General features: G+C 45.5%; 1 protein-coding gene across 2 annotated transcripts in view; it reads right to left on the bottom strand.

Annotated features, from left to right (window-relative positions):
- Positions 1 to 5,313: 5,313 nt before the first annotated feature.
- The window catches only part of Rab3b (RAB3B, member RAS oncogene family), a 67,049-nt gene continuing 55,243 nt past the window's right edge, over positions 5,314 to 17,119 (bottom strand). Inside the window, 2 exon segments of one of the 2 annotated variants that reach the window (NM_031091.2) lie at positions 5,314 to 5,871; positions 16,098 to 16,222. In NM_031091.2, the coding sequence (NP_112353.1) occupies positions 5,684 to 5,871; positions 16,098 to 16,222 (313 nt within the window). In that variant the 3' untranslated portion in view covers positions 5,314 to 5,683. 2 annotated transcript variants of the gene reach the window in all.

Raw genomic sequence — 17,119 nt, 5'->3', positions numbered from 1 at the left:
TTAAACTGGGACCCTAGACCCCCAACCCAAAATAAATCATAAAACACCCAGCTTTAGCTAACACAGTTTGTCACAGACATTAAAATGTTTGTTCTCTTAAGCCATGAAGTGTGTGTGTGTGTGTGTGAGTGTGTGTGTATATGTGTGTGTATGTGTGTTTTTTATGTGTGTGTGAGTGTGTGTGTGTATATGTGTGTGTATATGTGTGTATGTGAGTGTGTGGGTGTGTGGGTGTGGGTGTGTGGTGTGTGTGTGTTGGCGGGCGGATCAAACACAGGACCTTGATATCACTCTATTAACTATTTCACTGAGCTCGCATCAGCCAAAGCCATTAAGATTTTGTTTTGTTGTTTCTGTTTGAGACAGAGTCTCATTCTATAACTCAAACTGGCCTAGAACTCACTACGAAGCAATCCTCCTGCCTCAGCCTCGCACTTGCTGAGATTATAGGTGTAAGCCACTATTCCTAGATGCCAGTCAGTTTTGAAGTGATTGGTTATGTTTCTCAAAAATGAACAAACAACAACTGAACAATGAACTCTCAGTCATGTTGGGTACTCATCCCTCTCAATGTTTAAAAGGTTTGTATTCGATCATCTACCAAAGCTATAACTAAAAGATTAAAACTGAATTGAGGAGTGTAAAAGCAGCCCTCCATGGGTAGTGGAGAAATTTGGAGAATCTTTCCTGAAACAGCTTTGCAAAGGTGATTCAGGTTTCCTCATCGCCTGTTCCCATAGCATCACGTGCCTTTCCTTCACAGTACTTAATAATTTTGAACACCTCCTTCCCTCCCTCTATACATACATACACACTCACACACATGCATACATACATACATGGTTTTTCACTGAGACAAGATCTAATATAGCTTAGAATGGTCTTCCATTGCCTTTGTAGCCAAGAATGAGCTTGACCTTCTAATCCTCCTGCTTTCTCCTCCTAGTGCTAAGATTATAGTCATATGCCATCATGCTCAGTTTATACCGTGCTAGGGATCACATGTTCCATGCATGCGAGGCAAGCACTCTACCCACCGATCTACAGCCCTATAATTATATTTGAGTGATGGTTTGACAGTAGCTAGACTAACCAGGGAGCTACATACTTTACGAAGGCAAGGACTGTATCTAATTTGCCAGGGACATATTAAACATTGAGTTGCTTAATGAGTACTTCATGTAATAGATTTAAGTCTTTAAAAAAAAAACCAACTTAGCAGCATCTCTGTCATGGCCCAGTCTTTTGTCTACACTAACAAACCACAGGATGTTCCTTGACCCTTCAGCTGTGGCAGGAAGTCGGGTTTAGGCTTGGGATGAGGCATCTGGAATTGATAGGTACCAACCAGGACATTAACTTGCTGTACTTCCTTGTCTCTCTTCCAAACCTTTGGCAAAGTCAAACAAGCATTTCTTAGGTACCCGGGAAGCCTAGTACCCAGGGAAGAAGCCTAGTACCCAGGGAAGAAGCCTAGTACCCAGGAAGAACAGGGGCAGGCAATAGGAGTGGTGGGAGAGTCAGGCCTGCGGGATGCTTATTTTTTCCCATGCTTTAAAGCTAAATTCACAATGGAATTGGGGCACAAGGGTTTAACCAAAATACCTTGGGAGCTAGTTGGTACCCCTGCCCCTTCTGTTCTTCATGTGGGGTAGTGTGAGGAAGACAATTGTGAAGGGTATGACTCAGACAGAGGTAGTCAGATTCAAATGGTTCCAGGGGCTGCCTTGGGTACGTCGTCCATTTCCTTTCCTGACAAATGGACACAATGATGTCCCAAGATAAGATCTTCCAAGTGTCACCATATAACTACCGGATGAGCAGATGCTACTGGTTTTTATCTGTGACAGCTGTCCAGTGTTTAACATTACAAGGCCCTTAGTAGGTACTTGAAAGAGGTGAATTTCTTCTTTGAGCTGATCCAAGACCTGGCTGTGGCTCCATTACTCAGGGTGTTTAGAGGAAACTTAATCTTCTCGTCTGTGAAATAGGAGACTGGACAAGATCCCCTCTGAGCTACTTTCCGTATCTAATATTTGGTGGATCTGACTCTACAAGGTGCACCGTATCTAACTGCTGCTAGGACAAATGAACAATGCTACACTCTAATGAAACAATTAGAAGTCATGAATCCCTTTGTGTTTGCAGACACATATGCATTTAAAAGACATTCTATGTACTTCTGGCCCATTTTCACCTCCTTAAAGGACAATGATGTCTTAAAAAAAAACAAAACCCTTCTTTCCTTTAGTTTGTTTAGGAAGATAAAATCTGGGACAAGTTACCACTAACACATTTTATGCAGCTCCTACCTCGGTGGCTAATTGTGCTATTACCGTGATTGATGAACGCTGTGCTACAATCAGCAGGAAGTGGCTGCCTTCCATGAAACAGAAATGAGGTCATGGAGCAGGGCTAGGGAATTAGCATCTCGAAAGCAGGCCTGTTTGTCTGTCGCCTGTAGAAGAGCTTGTGCAAAAAAACGCTTGACTCTCTGTTGGGTGTGAAAAGGTGCTCGCTCCCTTGAACTGGCCGCTCCCTTGAACTGGCTCCTGAGTAATTTCTGAAGCAGAAGATTCAGCCTTTTCATGGGTACATAATACCGTTGAAGGCGCTAAAAACGCTCAGGCATTATGAAGACTCTGGTATGAATATTACACAGAGAAAACAGCTTCCATGACACCCTCTGCAGCCTTATAATGTATAAGGCATATGGGGAGCCTTGAGAAGGGACCGTAGTGGTTTTGTTTTTGTTGTTGTTGTTTGTTTATTTATTTGATTGTTTTTTCCCTTAGTCAAAGATGCCAATCAAGTTACATGTTGGAACATGGAGACTGTTCAGATCACTGCCTAGGAGCCAGACACGTGTTCAGGCACTGATTGAAAGTCAGCGCATGGCTGTAAGGATGATGGGCATTTCTTGCTTAAGCCCATGGGATCTGGTTGCCTCAGAAACTAACTCTGCTGTACACTGGATATCCATCACCTCAGATTAGTCCGAGTAGCTGAGCAATTTGTAAACACAATACAGACACACATCTTTTCTCAGGTGGACTTGGTCCTGACAACCTTGGCAGGATTCCAAGCGTCGGGATCACGTTCATCGAAAAGAACTGCTGTGCAGAATGTTGGTCAAAGCACAGACGTAGGGATGCACTCCCCACGTTTGAGCCCCCAAGCCACCGTTTGCTCATTATGTGACCTTATGCAAACCAGAGAGCCTTGTTTCCACATCTTCAAGTGAGGTTGACTAAAGTGTCTCCCTCACAAAAAATGTTAGGGAGATAAATGAGTTAATACGTGGAAATTGCTGGGAACAATGTCTAAGTGTAATGTCTAACAAAAACCCTGGTTAAATGGCAGACGTCCTAAATCTCAAACCTAAACTCTCTCTTCTACAGTTTATCAAAGAATGCAACACGTCCATGGAACTCATTCTATTTGGCCCTTTCATTGGGTCACTGGACCTGCTGTCAGCTGGTGTGCCTTTCCAGTACAAAGAGCTGCATTTGAATCACAGAAAGCTGAGGGACACCCCCCTTCAAACACACACTGACTACTGAGGTAACACATTAGCACAGGAGGCTGTGGACTCAAGCTATGGTCAGGAACAGAGACCTTCAGAGATGGTTCCATGTCAGTATTCCCACTAAAATACAGATATGTTCCAGTGTCCATAGCAGCTAGAACCAAAAGCTAACCAACGCTGGCCTCAGATTAATTTTTCTCTCCCCACTCAGGTTTTTTGATGAAGGGGCATTTACTAGAAGTTATCTATCTCTTTGATAGATGCTAGTTCCAGGATAAGAGGAGAGAGGTGTCACACCTGGGAATACAATTTTCCTCGTTCCCCGCCTCCCCAGGACTATGTCCCCTTAGATTAGTTCTTCCTGATCCCCCTCTTCCAGTTGGGCTGCTGAGGAGTACCTGGCAGGTTAGAAGAAATGAGCAAGTTGGGGGAAGACACTCTGCAGAGTGGCAAATGGATTCACCGGGAGGTCTGACCCTGGGAAAGAGTAGGCCATGGTTCTTGTTCTTAAATCAAGGAGACCCTGAGTAGGGATGGAAAGACTGCTGGCAGCAGATCTAGTTCAAATGGGGTGGGAAGATGGGGGATTTCCACACGTCCATTTTCAGTTTGAAGCAAAGAGAGGTCTTGGCTATGAACAGCTCTGGCACCCGCCCTGGAGACATGGTTGCTTTTTAAATAAAAATTGGACAGGGATCTGCAGCCCAGGCTGCTCTGGAACAGTCAATCCTCTGCTTCAACCTTCAATATGCTGGGGTTACAGGCCCGAGCCGCCACTCCCATCTGATGGAAGGTGTGCTTTAAAAGAGTTTGTGGGGAGCTAATGAAGTCCAGAGTGAATGTAAACTGTTGAACTAACCCAACCATCTCAAAGACCACAATGCTTTGGGGCCCATGGAATAACAAAGCCTTTCCCTGGTCCACTAAGGAAGTTGACAAGAGTGTGCTCATAGCTGCTAAGCCTGCTTCCCTACAGAGACCCTTCTAATGAGATCAGCTAACCTCTCTCCTCATTTGGCTGAGTACAATAAACCCACCTCCTTGTTCAGAACTGCATTTTCAGGTTGCTGGTGATAGTCTCCATCAGAGCCCACGCCTACCGTACTCCAACTTTTTTGTACTTGTGTCTGTGGGTTCTTCATTGCCAGTCACTGTAGGCAAGTCACGCAGGTCACAGCAGAAATTTGGTGGAGAGGACTGACAGCCACCTGTCAGAACTGGAAAGTCTGGGTAGGGTTAGACTAGATAGATTGGGGAATGAACTCATCAGCTTCAAACTGCAGATTCCAGGAGCCCAAGAATCAGTGTCAAATTTTATGACAGTCAAGAACCAGCTGGAGAAGCCGGGTGTGATGGTACACACCTGTATTCCCAGCACTGGGGAAACTGAGGCAGGAGATTAGCTTCAAATTCAGCCTAAATTAAATAGCACATTTGAGGCTGGCCTAAGGCTACACTGTGAGACAAAGAACAGACTAGAAAGGTGAGACCTGGGCCTGTCTGTGTTGCCTTTCCCCCTTCTGGTCCTGGTCTTTTAAATGGCAGGAGCCTTTGACATTTTGCAGAAGATAATCCTTTTCTTTTAAGTGTGTTTCTGACTCAGCCTCTGCTCCTTCTGCATCACTAGAATCTGAGCTCTCCAGAGATTAGCACTGTCCTGTCACCACAGCAACTACCCAGGCCCTGTGGGCATCCGTGGTAACAGGCTCCGGGCTTTGCAAACCAAAGCTGCGCTTGGGTTGAGAGAAACCCCACAGGGAGCCTGAGAGGAAACAAGCAGGTTATGCTTTGAGACATTTTCTTTAATAGTATCAGCTGTGCAGGTGGGCCTCACTTTACACACTGGTCAACCCCTAAGGAGTGCGTGTGGGAGTTGTATCTTGGTAAATGAAGGGAATTTTATTTTAAGGGCAGAAAAGGTTCTTTCCAAGTCTCTATGTTGAACCTCCTTCCTAAGAGGGAGTTTTCTGTTGTAAGAGGAGTCTTCACCCACACAGTAACCTGCAGTTAGTATCTGTAGCTGGGGCCATCTGCAGAGAACCACAGGGGCTGGCAAAGAACTCAGCTGGCTTGGGGTTCGGGGAGCAGACAGTAACAGAGAGAAGCAGAGGAGAAGTGGGCATGACATGGGGGGAACAGCAGGGCGGGCCTTGCCTAGCAAGAGCAGTTCTGCTGGAGCAGCGGCGGGGTGTCCGAGAGCCGTGTGGTCTTGGAGGCGCCCAGCACGGAGGGGTCTGTGTCCATTGAGTCAGACATCTTATCGCAGATGGCGTCCACCAGACGCTCGAAGGCCTGCCTCACACTGATGTTCTCCTTGGCACTGGCTTCAAAGAAGTCAAACCCTAGGGAGAAAAGATGATGATAAATACAGACTTCCCCATCTCTTCTGCTGGAACCGTTTTGTGTCCCCAGCCGAGTCCTTGCGATCAATAAAGCCAGAGCTCAGACATGAAGCAGGGAGGTCTAATTCCATGCACAGAGGGCTGTGCCTCACAGAGACACAGAGGACAGGTCAAGGGTTGCCCACACACGTTTTAAAACCAGGTAGATTTCAACTCTGCCAGTGATTATTCAATTCTGGGCAAATCGTTTTGTTCTGCTTACAAATTAACTTGCTAGTTTATAAGTGGGAATGCTCTTCTCTCTGCCTTATAGAATTACTTCAGTGTGACCTGTGAGGGACACAGCCCGGTGTCTGAGGAGGAACATGGGGGACCTCAGGTGCTGCCTGAGTGACGTGTGGATGGAATCAGAGAACTTCACATGTTCCAAAACGCTTAGCTAATCCATTACCTCACTTTCTGTTCAGGTGGCGGCCGGGGGACAGAAGGTAGGGAAGGAGTGGCAGTCAGTCACATACTCTTCAAATCTCCAGTGCTGGCATTGTGGCTCGGGGAGTAAGCTGGTGTGCCATTGTGCTTGAGGGTTTTTTTTCCCCTCTTCTTGGTTTTGTTTTGTTTTTAAGACAGGGTCTCAGTATAGCTCAGGCTAGCCTGGAACTCATGATCCTCTTCCCCCGTCTTCCAAGTACGCGGTGATCACAGGCCTGTGTCACTCACTATACAGAGCTTTCATTTTCTTTCTTTACAAATCTGCTTGCTTTTCTATCTGCTGGCCGTGGAGTCTGAATCTGGGCAAGCCACCATACTTGTCTGAATCACTTAGCCTCTCTGACTCTCAGACTTCTTGTTTGTCGGCGGGGGCGGGGATGGGGGGATAGCAACAGTCTCCCACAGAGAACAGTTTGAGGATGAAGTGAGACAATAGGTAAATTGTTGTACAAAGCTCCTCCTTCCTACTCTGCCAGCTACAGCAAAGCGTGAACCCCAGGCACAAACGAGGCTCCTTTCCCCTGGCCTCACAGCTTGAAGGCTCCAACTCCTTCTGCCAACCCCCTGCAGCTGAAAGCCTCTCCTGTGGCCTATTTCCTGACCCGAGAAAGGCAAGCCAAAGAAGCTCTTGCTAATTGCAGACATGTGATGAAGAAAGACACAGCTGCTGGCTCATTATCCCCCTGGCCTCAGGAACCCAGCCGCTTCAGAGACCCTTCAGCATACCGTTCTTCCTTAATGAATATCACACGAATAGATTCCTTGGTCCTTTGACTGGCTTGCCTAGGAAAGGGGCTAACAGGTAAAGGAGGAAATGAGTTTTCACCATCAGGGTGGATGAAGAAGACATGGTCAAAGCTAGGCCACACAAATCCGTTCTGAGGAATTAACGCTGACTGGGGATGTGCCACATTCTGCAGGTGGGCAGTGGGAAGAGGCCTGGAAGCCAGCCTACATTTCAGTGTATTTCTATCAGCGCGGGCAAGTAGCCTAATTGCTTCTGTCTTCTGCCTCACATGGCAGTATGGACGTGCTCAAGGCATGTGAAGTGACTGCAACGTGGATGAATGGCATCGTAACTCACCTTCCCCTATGTCCCCACACACTTTCAGCCCTTCCACTGTCTCCCAACTGTTGGGGAACCCCTCTTCCTCTTCAGCCTCTGGGGTCAACCAACACAGCAAATTTTTATTGACCACTGACATCTTGCCAAGTCTTTTGCTAAGTACTGGGGACTTGGGGAGAGCACACCTAGTTTTAGAGCTCACCAGTAAGAGTTTCAATCATTGCATATCTGCACAGTTCTTAACAGTTCGTAAACAGAGTCCTAAAACAACCCTCTGAGGGAAGTAGGTTATCACTTCTGCTTTAAGGGAAGGGAAACCAAGACTCAGAAGTGGGAGAGAAGCCAGGGATCTATCTCATGCCTCCTGGATTTACCCTCGCTTGGAACAGTGAAAAACACGCTATTAACATTCCTAGTCAAAATTTTGACCTCTGAAACCAGAGGTCAAAGGGGGATGCAGGAGAGGGAAGACATAGTAAGGGAAATAGTGGTAAAGCAAGCTATTAATGTTGGAACTGAACAAAATATATCCAACTTTTCGTTCTGCAGGACTTTGACAAAGGCCTCCCATTTCCCTCCACCATAATGCCTGCTACCATATGTGCTGGAAATCCATCTAACTGGAAGAGATGGAGAAGGGGCTGGGCCATTTGTTGGAGCTCCAGCCTGAATGATGGCTGAATGAAAGAGGTAGGATGGATCCTTGGAGGTGTGAAGGGTGAGATGCACCCAGCAGGGCTCATGATACTTCTGCCCAGCAAGCGTGCAATGGCACAGGCAGACAGACCTGTGCTGTCCCCCAGGAGCACTGCAGTGAGGCACATACAGTCCTACACTTGACAAGCTCCCATCCTGTGTAGAAGATGGATATAGTGATCTCGTGGTGGTAGGTGTTGGAAGAGTGGGAAGCCAAAGCATGCCGAGGCCACAAGGGAAGAACCTACCCAAGGCTGAGGCCCAAGCTAGACTCCTTGGAGACAGTGATGTCAATGCTGCTGTCAGCTCGACAAAGACATAGGACCGTGAGTGTACACATGCATGTCTGAAACAGCAGACAGGACAAATCCATGGGAACACAGGAAAGGGAGCTGAGAACCCTTTCTGTATTCGAAAAGGTGCTTGACAGCTTTTTATCCATCATGGTAGGACATGGTGAACAAGAGACCAGACCTGGTATGTCATGCCTAACAGTGTCTTTACTGTTATCTCAAAAGTACCCAAAGTCTGTGAATTCTACTTCAAGTTACCACCTCATGTGCCTAGTCAGCTCAGAACAACTCCCAGTGCACTCTCAATTACTGTCAGAATCCTGGAAGGCTCTTGATCAGTAAGTCCAGGTAGTAACCTTTTCCTCCGGTTCATTAATAAAGTGTTTCAGGAGCTGAGAGTCTAGTGTGGCAAAGGTGACAACCAATTAAGCAGACTGGTCAACCCTGGTCCTTTCCTCCCTCTAATTGGCTTCAGAACAATGGAATTTCTGCTGTCTTAAATGAAGTCCAGTTCTCAACTTAGTCTGAAATGTTTCCCATTTCCAAAATGATAGGTTTATCCAGATTGCCAAAGCCAGCATCAGAGATCCACAGACCGAACCCACACCTGCTTCTAATCTTGACCTCAGATTCTATTTGGAAATTCGCAACCAGCTAAACTCACATCATATCACAACCCTGCTCCTGAATGTTTCTTCACAACCATTATGTTCAACTCTCTTCTCCACCCCAGCTGTCCCTCTGCATCCCCATCATTTACAACCTTCATCTCATATACTCTTGCTTCTTCAGTTTGCTGAGAGACTTCCTGATTTCCTTCCTATCCTAGGCTCATTCTCTTTCTCAGGTATTTTGACTTGTCATAGGAACAATTACCCAACACCATGGCTTATTAACGTAGCTCAGGCTAGCCCCCAACTTGCAATCCTCTTGGTGCAGTCTCCCAAGCTCTGGGATAGCAAGCACTAGACACTAAAGTTAGACGCATATTTGCCTGTTTTGTTTTGATTTCGTGGTATTGAAAACTGAACTTGAGGCCTCACGCTAGACAGGCACTGTATCACTGAGCTGTATCCCCTGGTCTGTTAATCTTCTCTTCTTTTATTTCAGCTACACTCTTACATGAAACTTGAACTGTTTTGTCTTGGATTTGTGTCACTGGAACTAAAAGAGGTCTGAGCAATTTCATATCAGCCTCACAGGCTTAACACCCAAGGCTGTATTTTTTTTTTTTTTTTTACTTTTTATCACTGTGTTAACACCTGATTCAAACTACTTGTGAAGAAAACGATTTGTGTGGGTTCCTGATTCAAAAGATTTGAAGTTTGAAGAGCACACTCTAGGCTCTGTGGTAATGGCCGCCCTTTAGCTTTAACTGCATTATTTCATAGCCTCTGCAGATCAGGAAGTAGAGAACTGGGAAGGAACAGGTTTACTACTTTTATATCAACCTTTTCAATACAAGCATAGTGGTCAACACCTGTAATTCCCAGCACTTAAGAGATGGAGGGAGGAAGACCAGGAGTTCAGGGCCAGCCTTGGCTACATAGCAAAGAGCAAATTTGTGGCCAGACTGGCTATCTAAAATAAAAAGTTACCACTGTTTTAGAGCACAACCCTAACCCAATGGCCCAATTCTTCCCACATGTGTACTTCATAACAGTTCTGCCATTTCCCAACACTACCACCAGAGGACAAGTCTTTCAGCCAAGGTGAACATCCAAGCAACCACAGCAACCCGGAATGGCATGGATCCTTTTGCTGCTTTAGCTTCCTCTTCTTCCTCTTACCATGCCGCTGAGACATCAATGCTCTCCCATCCGGGCCTCTGCTCCCGATGCATCTCTCGCTCCCACTCCTGATCATCTTCATTATTCTGAAGAATTTCTGAACCCACACAGTCTTCTCTCTCTCTTCCCTATCCTATTTCACTGCTCAGAACATACAACGTTCCTCTCCCCTGCAATCCCATGACACTCGGCAGAATTCTTTCAGTTAGATTTCCAACCAAGAACATGGGAATGGTTCTTCACAGTCAAATAGGAAGCTGTTGGCTGTGAGGATGGTGACGGAATTGAGAATAGCAGAAGGGAGGTAACATAGAGCACACATCAATAGTTGAGAATAGTTATAAAATTACTAGAAGCAAATGAATTGAGGCCGTAGGAGCAAAAATCAGGAGGCGCAGACCCTGCTGATGTAGCCTGCTAAAAGAAAGGGTGAGATGCCCAAACTTCTGCCCTGTAGCTGGGCTCAACCAGACACCACATTCAGAGGAAACACATTAGTCCTCCCTCCCCAGAGGGGGACGCAGGGAAGTTAAACTTGTCAAAGATGCTGACATTTCCTTTCTATGGTTTTGTTTCTTGGGTCATCTTAGAGCAGGAAGCCCATTTGATTCTGTGCTCAGGACCCATCAAGCACTTATGGGCAAGAGCATCAGAAGTTGTAGGAGAGAATTCTACAGCCATTTCTACAAGCAATTTTCCATCTCTGTCCATTGCCAACTGGCTTGCAGTGTCTCGTTGTGGGAGGAGTATACCTCCAGTTTCTCCAACACTGGGCTTGATCATGTGACTTGCTTCATCAGATGGAAATGGGTAGAAGTCACATGATCCAAGTCCTGACGGACACTTTTTTTTTTTTTTTTTTTTGGTTCTTTTTTTTCGGAGCTGGGGACCGAACCCAGGGCCTTGCGCTTCCTAGGCAAGCGCTCTACCACTGAGCTAAATCCCCAACCCCCTGACGGACACTTTAAGAAGCTTTTTTACCCATCTTGGACTGGGTCCCAGAAGATTCCAGGAGGAACACAGTAACAACCAACAGCTGACTTGAAAAGTCATTGAGAAATGGACCTTTCTCCCGAAAGCTGACTCAAGTTGTGCATAACCACGAACTAAAGAAATCTCATGAGTGCTCCAACCAATGGTGCAAACATGAAGAGACATTATGGCAGGCTTTGGGGAGACACTGTGGTAGAGTGTGATAAGAGCATTATGAGTTTGGGTCCCAGTCTTTGCTAAGGGTCACACTAAATGAGCGCTGCTCCAGGGCAGTCTTTAAGAGTCAGCACCATGGTTGAAAACATCAAGACTAAAATCAAGAACTACAAAATTTCCCTGCTTTGACCACTGCTTCCCAAACTAGAACCAGGCAGAACGATCTGAACTTTCACCTCTGGGAGAAGGCAATGACCGCAAGAGGGTGATGTCTCTGTGTGTGAGTGGTACCTTTGTGTCATAGGTCTCAGCCGGGGATGCCTATAGAGCAGAAGATACATTCCCTGGGAAGATCTGACCTGGCTCTGCCCATTTCTCCTCTGTCCTTCTCCCCAGATAGTAAAGGGGTATATGATAGGGTCTTTAATCATGATGTAACCACTTATTAAAAGTCACTGGAAAAGTTAAATGAGAGTTTGAGCCAAAGGCTAAATTTGAATACCGCACCTGTCACCATTGCCGATGTGGCTTAGGAAGGTTTTATTGTCCTGGGGCTGGAGATGGAGCCTAGGTTGGTAATGTGCATGTCTAGCATGCTTGAGCTCCTGGATCAGTCCCAGCACTGAATAAAACCGGGAAGCGTGGCGCATGCCTGTAGTCCTAGCACTTGGAGAGTAGAGGTAGGATCCCTGGCTCTTTAGCAAGTTCAAGACCTTGGGACTTAGGAGACCCTGTCTTAAAACAAAAACAAGCAAGCAAGCACAGCCCGACACAAAACTCTCACTCCTCTGTAGGCATATCTACCTCCCTTAGTTCTGTCAAACATCATCCTAAACCAGGAACAAGAAAGGAACCGAGAAGCCCTCTTCTGAGGGGCACACGGAGTCAAACACCCTATGATGTTATACTTCCTGGGTAGGGGAAGAATTCTCTGTACTCCTAAAGATCTGCTTTCTTTGGTGTTTCTGAAACCTCATCCAAGTCCTAGGAGCTTGGAGAGTACAGAGGCCACAAACACCTTGGTTGCTGACCTTAGTCTTGGCTGAGTGGGCTGAGATAGGAGAAAAGAAGCCCCACAGGACAGAGGGCCGTGCTACTACTGGCCAGCAGACCACTGAATTACAATCTGGGAAGTCCAGCTCTGGACCAGACTCAGGATGCCACACACCCTCAGGCATCCTCCCAAGCATCCTCTTACAGCCAGATGCCATGTGGAGACTCAGACCAGAGAAGCCCCAGATTCATAGACCCTCAACTCCTACAAAAGACACTTCTCCCCTTGGGTGTATACCAAAGCTTAGCATTTAATCCTTAAACTAGGTGAGCTCCCGAGAGAGAGAGAGAGAGAGAGAGAGAGAGAGAGAGAGAGAGAGAGAGAGAGAGAGAATATAGCTGGGCAAAGGATGTCAATCAACTGCTCTACAATGAGCCCCAAGGATGGTCCATGCCTCAGGGTCAGGAAAGCAGCGACCTGCTTGATAAGGATCCAGACCTCTCTACTTAAGTGTCCTCTTCCAAAGTAGACTATTTAGACAACTAACAAACGATGCCTGCCCCATCCTGAGCCATTCTGACATTTCTCTTTGGGGATAGCTATAGAGAGACTGGGTTTAAGATCCCAGGGAATTCGCCAGGCTTTGTTTCGAGTGTCTTAGAAAACTTTCCTTTGATTTAATAAGTTCAAAGGGCCTCAACTCTAGACCAAGATCTACAGGCAACTAAGGGAAGGGGAAATAGTCTTCGCCAGAGACGAGCACAGCAATCAGTTATTTAATATCAAGTGACCACCCCTAAAGACACACCTACAAGTCACAGTATATGGACAGCAGCTCGTATTTATATGTTTGAGGATATATTTACATATATATGCATTTCAGAGAGAGCAGGAGGGTACATGAGAAGAGCTAGGAGAAGGTAAGGAAAAGGGAAGATGTAATTATAGTAAAAAAATTAATTTCAAAAGCTATTCTAAAAGTTCTATTTTTAAAATAAAATTAATTTTATTTGTTGTTACAATCAGATTATTAATCAAAATTAATCATATATAATAGCTCCATTGGGGCACAATTCATATATTGTCCAATTCATGCACACATGAAATTTTTATTTATCTGTATAATTATTTGCTTACTACTTCTGTCCTTGTTAGTTCTCTGACAGTAGAAATCACATGTGCTCCCATGAATTATAGCCTCAGTGCCAGGGCAGAACATGGCTCAGAGTACATGCTCAACATATATTATTCTTTTAAAAATATTTGTGGTGTGTGTGTGTGTGTGTGTGTGTGTGTGTGTGTGTGTGTGTGTGTGGTATGGTATGTGTGTGTGTGTGTGTGGTGTGGTATGTGTGTGTGTGGTGTGTGTGGTGTGTGTGTGTGGTGTGTGTGTGTGGTGTGTGTGTGTGGTGTGTGTGTGTGGTGTGTGTGTGGTGTGTGTGTGTGGTATATGTGTGTGTGGTGTGTGTGTGTGATGTGTGTGGTGTGTGTGTATGTGTGATGTGTGTGGTGTGTGTGTGTGGTGTGTATGTGTGGTATATGTGTGTGTGGTGTGTGTATGTGTGATGTGTGTGTAGTATGTGTGTATGTGTGATGTGTGTGTAGTATTGTGTATGTGTGATGTGTGTGTTGTGTGTGTGTATGATGTGTGTTGTGTGTGTGTGTGTATGGTGTGTGTGTATGTGTGTTGTGTGTTGTGTGTGTATGTGTGTGTGGTGTATGTGTGGTGTGTGTGTGTGTGGTGTATGTGTGGTATGTGTGTATATGGTGTGTGTGTGGTGTGTGTGTGGAGGGTTTGAGTGTGTGTGTGGTATGTGTGTGTGTGGTATGTGTGTGTGGTGTGGTGTGTGGTGTGTGTGTGTGGTATGTGTGTGTGTGGTGTGGTGTGTGGTGTGTGTGTGTGTGGTATGTGTGTGTGGTGTGGTGTGTGTGTGTGTGTGTGGTATGGTGTATGTGTGGTATGGTGTGTGGTGTGTGTGTGTGTGAGTGTGTGTGTATGTGTGTGTATGTATGTATGTGTGTGAGTGTGTGTGTATGTGTGTGTGTGTGTGGTATGTGTTTGCTGGAGGCCTCCACTCCAGTCGTCAGGGTTGATGGCAGAGCCTTTACCTGCTGTGCATCTCACTGACTCTCAATACATACTTTTTGATGAATAAATGGATTATAGGAATATTTACCCTAAGCTAGATCCTCAGTAAGAAACAAACCATACCCATTTCCTGTCCTCAAGGACCAGGAAAAGAGACGAATAGGTAAACAGACATCCTCAGGTAAACAGTGGGGCAGACTTGGGCTTGTGTAGCATAGAGAAGGGTTACCTTGCTCTGTGTAATTCACCAAGGCTATCTTCATGCCTCCTTATTCTCACTCTTATCAGCTCGTAAGGGACTGTAGTTCAGAAGCACAAAGGGATGACCAGAAGGCGCCCAAGCGTGGGCTTCAACACCTAATTGTTCTGTGAACAAAGTTAAACTTTCTGCACAGGAGATCTTCTTTGCTAGAGGGACAACAAGACCCCAGATGAGCCAATGCTCCTACTGAGCACTTAGGGTTTACTCTTCTCTGGTTCAGACTATTTTACACCCGCACACATGAATGCACATATATGCACAAGCACACACAGAAGCACACATAGCACACACGCATGCACAATACAAATACAACACACAAGTCCCACTTGCGTATCACAGAGTTTACCCAGCTACAAACCCCAACATCTATGCTCTAAAACTGTCAGAGCCTATCTTTAAACTCTATTCCTCAACAACAACAACAACAACACTTAGAGTGAGAAATTTATAGGAAAACCACCCAAAGGCCCATCTAGTCTCTAGAGAAGACTGTAAACTTTCTGTACCGAGACATGCCTGGTCATCTGGGCCTCAAGGGAACACAGGGGTCAAAATGCCTGCCCCTTGGGAAGAGTCCTAGCAGCACTGAGCTGCAAACCAGCTGCATGGTTTTGCCTTTTCATATGCTGACTTTTGTTGTGAATTGTGTTTTTTGTGAGAGGCATCCATTTACATGGGAAAAATGGCACGGAGAGGCCTATTGTGTTCGGCAGTCTCTGAGAGAATGCATGCTATTTTCTGGCCATGTTCTGCACAGAGCCTGTTCTACAGCTGCCAACGAAGAGCAGAGCTTCCTGGAATAATAGGCCTGTTTTTACAGTAAGGACACGCTGAACCACACTACAGATTGCGCTTTGCTCTTTGTAGTGGTTGCTAGGAAGCCCAAAGACAATATTTGGCCTACCTCTTGCTGATTCCGGTGCCCAAGAACTCGTGATATACATATCTATCTGACTCTGGTTTTCTCTTGTTGTCCTCCTACCCTTACTAAAACTTTCTCACTTATTTTTTTTTATTCCCACACTATGGTTATTTTTAATGAGCTATCTCATCTCAACTCCTTTGTGGATAGACCTGGTTTAAAAACGGCACTCACATATTTAAATTTTAGTGATATATTCACCATAAGGAAAAATATAAATGATGAATTCCCTAGACTCATGAGCACGAAGCCCATATGCATATGACTTAAATAAAATCGATAAACATAGCCAGACGGCAACAGTATTTATAATCACCATCTACCTTAATGTCACAAATAAAAGCTCGCTCTCGGTCCCTATGTGGTTCACTTCGTGCATGGACTCGTACACGCACAGATACATGCACAGACACGGACACACATAAACACAAGTACATGCACATACATACATGTGTACGTATGTGCCGTGTGCATACCAAGTTGCTCTGCTAGGAGCCGGCCCTTCTCAGTCGGGATCACCCTTTCCTCTTCCATATCACATTTATTCCCCACGAGAATGACCTGTGCGTTGTCCCAGGAGTAGGTCTTGATCTGAGTAGCCCTAGGAAGAGACAGAAATAGAGTGACCACGTGGTGAAGGATGTTCTGGGACACTAGCCAGCAGGCATGGTATGGCTGCAACCATCCTAGAATCAGAGCCCCTCTGATTATCTACACATCACTCACAGAAGACTGGACCTGTTAACATTCCCTTGGACAGGACCTAAACGTATCTGTTTAAGACTCCTTTCACCCGGGGCTGGGGATTTAGCTCAGTGGTAGAGCGCTTACCTAGGAAGCGCAAGGCCCTGGGTTTGGTCCCCAGCTCCAAAAAAAAAAGAACCAAAAAAAAAAAAAAAAAAAAAAAAAAAAGACTCCTTTCACCCGAGAGAATTTTAAGTGATCTCAGATATGTAGGTATTTAAAATAGATAGACAAATCAGACGTTTACTGGTAATAAATCACAAGGAAATCTATTGTAAAACAGTTCTTTGGCATGTATAGATGTATACTTTTACCATTTATTAGAGAATGTAGTAAATTGCATATCGGGATAGATTAGTCTGCATTTTAAAAGTTTTACACAAACAAATCTTGACTGAATATTTGGTACTGAAAGATGATTGGTTTTTAAAAGATTGTATTTATTTATTATATATAAGTACACTGTCGCTGTCTTCAGACACACCAGAAGAGGGCATCAGATCTTATTACAGATGGTTGTGAGCCACCATGGGGTTGCTGGGATTTGAACTCAGGACCTCTGGAAGAGCAGTCAAGTGTTCTTAACCACTGAGCCATCGCTCCAGCCCCCAAGACAGTGTTTTTAACATTACAAAAAAAAAAAAAAGTTGAGCAGTGTGTGGTGGCTCATGACTTTAAGTCCAACACCCAGGACGCAACGGCAGGCAGATCTCTCTGAGTTTGGGTCCAGGCTGCTCTGCAGTGTGAGTTCCAG

Source organism: Rattus norvegicus, chromosome 5 (assembly GCF_021556685.1).
Source record: "Rattus norvegicus strain SHRSP/BbbUtx chromosome 5, alternate assembly SHRSP_T2T, whole genome shotgun sequence".
NCBI lineage: Eukaryota > Metazoa > Chordata > Mammalia > Rodentia > Muridae > Rattus > Rattus norvegicus.
This window is presented reverse-complemented; position numbering and strand designations above follow the sequence as displayed.